The sequence below is a fragment of the Mesoplodon bidens genome (assembly GCF_964165515.1).
Source record: "Mesoplodon bidens genome assembly, chromosome: 2".
Classification (NCBI taxonomy): Eukaryota; Metazoa; Chordata; class Mammalia; order Artiodactyla; family Ziphiidae; genus Mesoplodon; species Mesoplodon bidens.
In genome coordinates, this window is record NC_138177.1 from 147728049 (window position 1) to 147735882 (window position 7834).

Consider the following 7834-nt stretch of genomic DNA (forward strand, 5'->3'; position numbering starts at 1 on the left):
CTTACTATTTTAAATATTGCTATGATAAACATCCTTTTGCAAAGATTGCATTTTTTAGGTTTAGGATTATTTCCTTAGAATAAAGTCTCAGAAGTGGAAAGACTAAGTCAAATGGTAGGAAAATTTTAAGGCCGTCACTACATTGCTTTCTGAAAGAGTAAGATTTTTACCTTCCTACCAGCTATATGTATTAGTAGTTCACCAATACTTTTACTCATTTTACTTCAATAAATATATAATGAGCTGCTACTGTGAGCCAGCTATGAGAAATATCATGGTATACAAGATAACCTAGGAAAGACATCTTTCCCCTCATAGATCTTATAGTTCAGTGGAGAAGATGCACAAATAAATAGTCAATTATAAAATACTCTGATACCTGCTATGAAAAGGAAGGATATAGTATATCATGGAAGCACATAGGAGAGGTACCTAGCATATTTTCATACTGTATTATAATTACCCTATATTAAAATTGACCATTTTAAAGATCTGTGCTAATTTAGACCAAAAATTCTTAAATTATCTTTAATTTATATTTTATGCATTATTAATGGGTTCTATATATCATTGTGATTGAAAATGAGACTGCACTGAAACTATTTCTCTAACACATATAAGTCATATTTTGTTGTCAGTAGTCTTAGGCTGAGAGGAGATTCCAAGCATAAGACTATCTAAAGCCTACCTAATTAATTCACATTGTTTCACAGTTTGTCTTGAACTTAGTTTTTTTAGTATAATCTCCTACCACTCTCTACGAAATTCCAGTTTACCCATCTTTGGCATTTGCAAAGTTCCTTGCTGTTAGTTTTACCTGGGATGCTCTTTTTTATCTTTCTGCTTGCCAGAATCCTTATCCTTCAAAGCTGAACTCAGACGTCACCTCCTTTGTCAATGTTTCTGGGACCCCTCACCAGAATATTGCTGTTTTGTACTCACAGAGTACCTTGTTCCTAATAAATTATATAGCAATTTCTTGTGATAGACTTTCCAGCAAGATTATGAGTTTTATCTATCTGTGAATCCTCATTGCCTCTACCACATTTGGTGGGTCTTCATGGATTGATAAAGGAAGGAAATCCAAACTACTCGGGTCATCACTGAAGTTTACAATGAATGCCTTATTTTTATAAGTACCTCTGTAATACTTATTGTCAGTATTTATGGCCTTGTGTTGTTATCTTTTAACACATATTGGTATAATATAGTTGGTGTGCTGCAAGTTCATAAGGCAGTTGTTTAGAATTTAAGACACATTTTTCCTATAGAAATAGTGTATAAATTATAGTTTGGTATTCCAGAAAAGTCATCTTTATAATCCTTGTAATGCCTGTTGTTGTCCTAGTTCTATAAACCAGCTACCTTTGTCATTGTACCTATGTGAAAACTTATTTCATGTTCCAGTTCTGGACTGCAGGAGCATATCTTCCAGCCAGAAGAGTAGCTGAGACAGGGGAAGGAAGATTTCCTTTCTGCTTTCCTGTTCCATAACACTGCAGATTAAGAAGGTCCAAAAACAGGAAAACAATGAAAGAAGGTCCCATACATACCTAGAAATTGTAGGGAAGATGGAGGACTGGCAGCAGCCTCTACAGGCATATTCCCAATTGGAGTGACCTTTTGAATTCAAAACAGATCCTTAGCAGTCTCTCTAGTTATTTCCTTGCTCTCTACTTGAAAATGGTATGTTTTCTCTAGTTGAAAACCCTATGTAGGATAAGTAGGAGGTAACTAATTGGGATTCAAACAGGACAATAGTCAGGGTTGGTTTTCATCTTTAAGTAAGTTGGAATAATTCCCTTAATTGTTGGCATGTGACTCATATTTAAACATAAATAGACTCTCATCATCCTTTTGTGACTGCATATCTAATGAGATTATAATATAGTATATCTGTGATCAAGGCTTTTAGAATTTGATTAGTGGAATGGCCTACTTTTGCTTTTCATCTTAATTACCCTAGTGTCTATATGCATTTGTTCTGAGTATTATTGATTTGTTTTGTTTTCAAAGTAATGGTGTTTCCTCCAGACCCCAAATCGAAACTAGCTAGCTGTGTTAGACATTGAAACCTGAAGAACCTTTTGAACTGATATTGATTGTTTCATGGATTTATATAGATCTTCTAACCATTCTATAAAAGATCTGTTATTACTCAGCCATAAAAAAAGAATGAAATAATGCCATTTGTAGCAACATGGATGGACTTAGAGGTTGTTGTATTAAGTGAAGTAAGACAGAGAAAAACAAATATCGTATGATATCACCTATATGTGGAATCTAAAAAAAATGATAGAAATGAACTTACTTATAAAACAGAAATAGACTCACAGACATAGAAAATAAACTTATGGTTACCAAAGGGGATGGGGGGAGGAGATAAATTAGGAGTTTAGGAGTTTGGGATTAACGTATACATATTACTGCATATAAAATAGATAAACAACAAGGACCTACTGTACAGCTCAGGGAACTATATTCAATATCTTATGATAACGTATAATGGAAAAGACTGAAAAAGAATATATATATAAATAACTGAATCACTTTGCTGTACACCTGAAACTAACACAACATTGTAAATTAGCTATACTTCAATTTTTAAAAATGGTTTAAAAAAAAAGATCTAATTCAAATTAGATCTACTTTTTCTTAATATTTAACATTTTGAATTAGAAGTTTTTATTTGCCTTTTCATATTATTTACATTAATATTATCTATAGATATTATATATTTTTAATATGTACAAGTTTGATTTAATATGCAAATTGCTTATAATTTTGAGGAAATAGGCAAAGAAAGTAGAAAAATGACTTTATATTCAGAAGATATTAGCACTATGAATATATCATAAAAGAATAGTATCTAGATAGATTGGTACTGTCTCTTCCATCTTATTAAGACAGTCTCCAAAGCAGTAAATACCAAGAAGGTTGAGGAAGAATTCCAAGGTAGTTATAAAGAACAGCATTATTAAGCACATTCTTCCATTGTTTGGTAATGACATCACTGGTTTTAGGGGATATTGATGGTTGAAAATAGTTTCTTCAAAATTTCAGGTACTTGTGAGAATAAAAATACCTGATAGTTATTTGGGCTTTGTGAGGGTAGGGATGCAGGCAGTGGCTGGCATGTATAAAACAGCTGAATTTCTTCGTTGGATGGTATGGAAAGTCATAGCATATTCTTTGACTAGAATATAATAATAATATAATATATTGTATATTATATATATATTATATATAATATAATAGTACACAGAGGACTCTGATTTTTAGGGAATAGAAAAACTCTGATAGCAAAATACAAATTGCTGAATACAGTATAGTGAAACAGTGGTTATAGAGCCCCAGAGAGTAAGGCAGACCTGGGCTCAGCTTGCCAGTTACTAGCTGTTCAACTTAGGGAAATTAGTTAAAATCTCTATTCCTTAGTTTTCTCAACTGTAAAATAAAGATAATAATACCTATTTTATTCATTCAGTAAATATTTATTGAATCTACCCTGTGCCAGGCACTGTTCCAGGCACCAAGGATACTGCAGTAGTGGGGGAAAGAGACAAAAAATCCCTTGCCCTCATGGATTTTCATGAGGGAGCTAGACAATAAAAAATGTGAGTTAAGTATATAGGTAGCCATAAATGCCGAGGAGAAAACAGAAAAGTAGGGGAAGGGAAATGTGAATTGTTGTAATGGAGAATAAGGTTGAAATACCTGATAGGGACAACCTCCCAGAGAAAGGTTTCTGCAAGGATTAAATGAGGCACTGAATGTTTATCAGAGTGCCTGGCACATAATAAGGCATCGATAAAAGTTAGCAGCTATTACTGTATATGTGATATACAGGAAAAGACAAGTCAATTGATTACTGTTAATGAGATCAACCAACCAAAGTGAGTGAGGATCATATCTAACAAAAGAAAATTGGTGTATACACACACACACACGCATACATGTCCATAACCAGAGACTGGTTGATATTTTTCATTCATTACAAATGGAATCTCTTCAACTATGAACAATGTAATATTCTGAGCTACTCACCAAATCTTGTAATGTTATATTATCAGATGTGTTTTCTGTTTGATTTTATTTTTGTTTTATTTTACCAATATTAAAAAGCTTTACATTTTCGGGTCTTCTATTTGGTCTTAAAACCATAACTGATATAAATTTAGGAAAATTAATTTGTGTTCCACTTTCAGTCTTTGCATCATGGATTACCTTCTAGGTTATCATAGTTACTCCTTGAATGTATATGGATCATCAAGACTTAGATGTCTGAGCTCTCAGATAAAAAGCACCATCAAGCTTAAAGCTGAAGACTTACTGTTACCTTCATAGAATGGAACATATTTATATTTACACTGTTTAGTACTCAGAATAAGATAAATGATGGCCTGCTCTGTTCTGTCTTTCAGTGTGTTGGCATGCATCAGCCCTGAAGCAGTGATCTCTGGGTTAAACTGCATGTCATTTGGTAATGTTGGCATGAGTGGCTTAAGCCCCAACGGTGTGGATTTGAGCATGGAGGCAAATGCTATAGCTCTGAAATATTTAAATGAAAATCAGCTGTCACAACTCTCTCTCACTCGATCAAACCAAAATAACTGTGACCCATCTTTTAGTCTTCTACATATTAATACAGACAGAAACACAGTGGGCCTTAGTTTAATTTCACCAAACAACATGTCATTTGCAACCAAAAAATACATGAAGAGATATGGACTGATTCAAAGCAGTGACAATAGTGAAGATGAAGAGGAGCCTCCAAACAATACAGATACCAAGAGTGAACATTTAGTGAATCAAAACCTTACATGCATAGCTGAACAACTTGATTGTCAGAAAGAGCCTTCTAGGAATGCTTGTGAGATAACTACTTGTTGTAACCATGACTCCATGGGCATCCACACAGATATGCCAGTATTGAGAAATATTACAAATGAAGTTGTGCAGCCAAAAGCAACACCACAGTTGAATGAAAACCCAGATTTCATATTAAAGAACCTTAAATCAAGTCCTGCAGTGAAACTCCGAACTGGAAAAGCAGAGTTCACCCAACATCCTGAGAAAGAAAATGTAAGGGACGCTCCGATTTTTCCTGAAAGTTTGAAACCTTCTGATACTTTAAAGCAAATGAATAGTATGAATTCAGTAGGCACCTTCTTAGATGTGAAGCGTCTCAGACAGTTGCCAAAACTATTTTAAACTTTTAATTCCCCCGCCCTCCTGATACGAGGATGAGATGTCTCCTGAAGATACTTACGGAAGCCAGAGCCTTTTGATAGTTTTGGAATTCCTAGTCATTCTAGGCATCACTCTGTTTCTTGGTAACAGCTGATGGCAAAGAGCTGAACAAATGACCTGATTGTCTATGAGATGGCTGGCTATTAGGAGGGCTAAGTGCCCTTTGTTCAAATAGTGGCGTTCAGCATCACTGGATTTTTTTTTTTTTAAACAAATCCTGAGATCAGTTATTTCAACAAATTTAGATAAGCAGATGCTATCCAACTATGAATCTGAATTGCTCTTTTATACTGTACATTTTGAAAAGTAAGTCTGTTTTCCTAGCATTTTGCATCTACCCAGTATCACCAAAAGAATATAAAGTTATCATGACCCTGAGTAAATTAGCTAAATCAGCCCTTATTGAATTTAAGGGGAAAGTTTTATTTTTAAAAGTAACAAGATCTTTTATACAAGGAGTATAGATGTTGTCTTAAGATGCATATTTGTTAAGTACCGTGGAAGTAAAACTTTTGCACTCTTGTGGGTTGATGTTAATGTAACATTTTCAACATATAGCACTAGCTATCACATAATAAAATTATTGAGTATGAGTGTGTTTTATAAACTTTGTGAGTTTTTCAGATGTTTTAATATTTTTTAATGGAACTTAATAAAAATGTCTAGATTGACTGCTTTCCTTTGTCCTCTGCTGTAGCATATCCTTCTCCACTTTAAAAAAAAAAAACTTTTTAGACTCCCCCCAAATTACAAAAATGATACAGAGAGTTCAGGTGTACCCTTTATCCAGCAACCCCCAATGATAATATATAACTATAGTAAATGATCAAAACCAAGCAATTGACATTGGGTACAATATTAGTAACTAAACCACAGACTTTTCAGGTTTCACAAGTTGCTGCACTCATTTATTTACTTTTTGGTGTGTAACTATGAAATTTTATCACTTATAGATTTGCATAACCACCACCACAATCAGCATACAGAACTGTCCCATCATCACAAAGAAACTCCCCAGTTCTACTCTTTTAAAATACAGCCTCCCTCCAACACTAACTCCTGACAACCAATGATCTGTTGTCTATCACTGAAGTTTTGTCATTTTGAGAATACTAATATAAATGGAATCATAGTATGTAATTTCTTGAAATTGGTTTTCACTCAGCATAATATCCTTGAGATCCACCCAACTTGTTTAGTGCATCAGTAGTTGCTTCCTTTCCTCACCTTCTTAAAAAATAAGTTTTAAATTGTTATTTCTGAATGTAAATGAAAAAGTCCTCATTCACTTGAGAAAGCTCTCCTTCTGAAGTTAAATTAAGAAGACGTCATTGCCTTATATCAAAATTTGATATGTAAACTGGAAAGAAATGGACCTTGGGTCTCTAGATACCCAGCTGGGGCCTTCTAAGGTAATAATCTGATGAAACAATTTATACTTAGCTGGCCAAAGTATGGCAACATGATGCTCTCTGCTGTTCCCCACTGGAGCCAGGCACCAGTTAGTGTACACTTCCCTGTTACATTGCTCTTTCAGGTTAAAATCAAGATATAGAAATGTCACTGATGGTGATTTTCTGTGTTTACCTTTGTTCCCATAGGCAATGTCTGGGGCTTCGGTTATTTTAATAAATATTTTTAAAATCCACTTATAGGTTTCACTGGAGTAAATTTTTAAGTAATGGAATTGTCATCGCCACTTCAAGTGTGTTCTGTTTAACTTTAGCCCTCAGTGTTTCACCCAAGAAGTGAGTGTAAGTACAATTTATATTGCATATTATTTAAAAAACTGAGAGAATGCTGACTCACTGACAGCCTCATTAACTATACCATTATCTCTGGGAATCCTGTAATTTTCACATCAAACAAGAAGCTCTCTATCTGAGCAATAAAAACTGAACCCAAGGCTTTAATTCCATCACTGCTGTTAGCACATCTAATTCAAGGCCTCTGATAAGACACTTAAGCAGTTTTGGAGACTGAATTTAGACTGCAGATTAATTCAACAAAACATGTCTCCTACTAACATCCAGAGAAGAGGGACCATCACTGAAGCCTCTCTAGAAGTTCTCTAAGAAGAGAACTCACTCTGGAAGTTATTTGACAAATTAGTATCTACTATAGCTTTTCAGCATCTTTGGAAAAAGCATTAATACGGGAAAAGTTGGATGAAAAGACTTTGGAGATGATTGCCTCTCAAGTGACATTTGTCTGAATTTCTTTCATCCAGTCCCACAGAATACTGTTTATAGATATGTGGGCGCTACGTCAAATGGAGTAAGGAGGTGATGGAGCTTCTATTACCTGGGAAAGAAACCTATTAGTCTAGGTCCTGGCCAGTCGGCACCTCCACCCCCTTCATCAGATGTCCCTTCACTCAACCTCTGAGCCCCTTGATGGTTAATTACTCTATGCTCACTTGTCCTCTGCCTTTCCCTGCCTGTGCTAAATAAACTCCAGAGAAGTGGATGTAGACATGTTAGACGTAAGTCTTGCCTTTGCCAGCTGTAAAGGCTCTAGGGAAAACAGATACACACTGGAAACAGTGGCACAACAGTATGAGACAGTGTATGATGAAAAG

General features: G+C 34.8%; 1 protein-coding gene across 4 annotated transcripts in view; it reads left to right on the top strand.

The window, feature by feature from the left end:
• STIL (STIL centriolar assembly protein) overlaps positions 1-5846 on the top strand; it is a 64871-nt gene extending 59025 nt beyond the window's left edge. For all 4 annotated transcript variants that reach the window (XM_081223887.1, XM_081223888.1, XM_081223889.1 and 1 more), the window contains one exon: positions 4425-5846. In XM_081223887.1, coding sequence (XP_081080013.1) covers positions 4425-5214 — 790 coding nt within the window. In that variant the 3' untranslated portion in view covers positions 5215-5846. The remainder of the gene's footprint in view (positions 1-4424) is intronic.
• The last annotated feature ends 1988 nt before the right edge of the window (positions 5847-7834 follow it).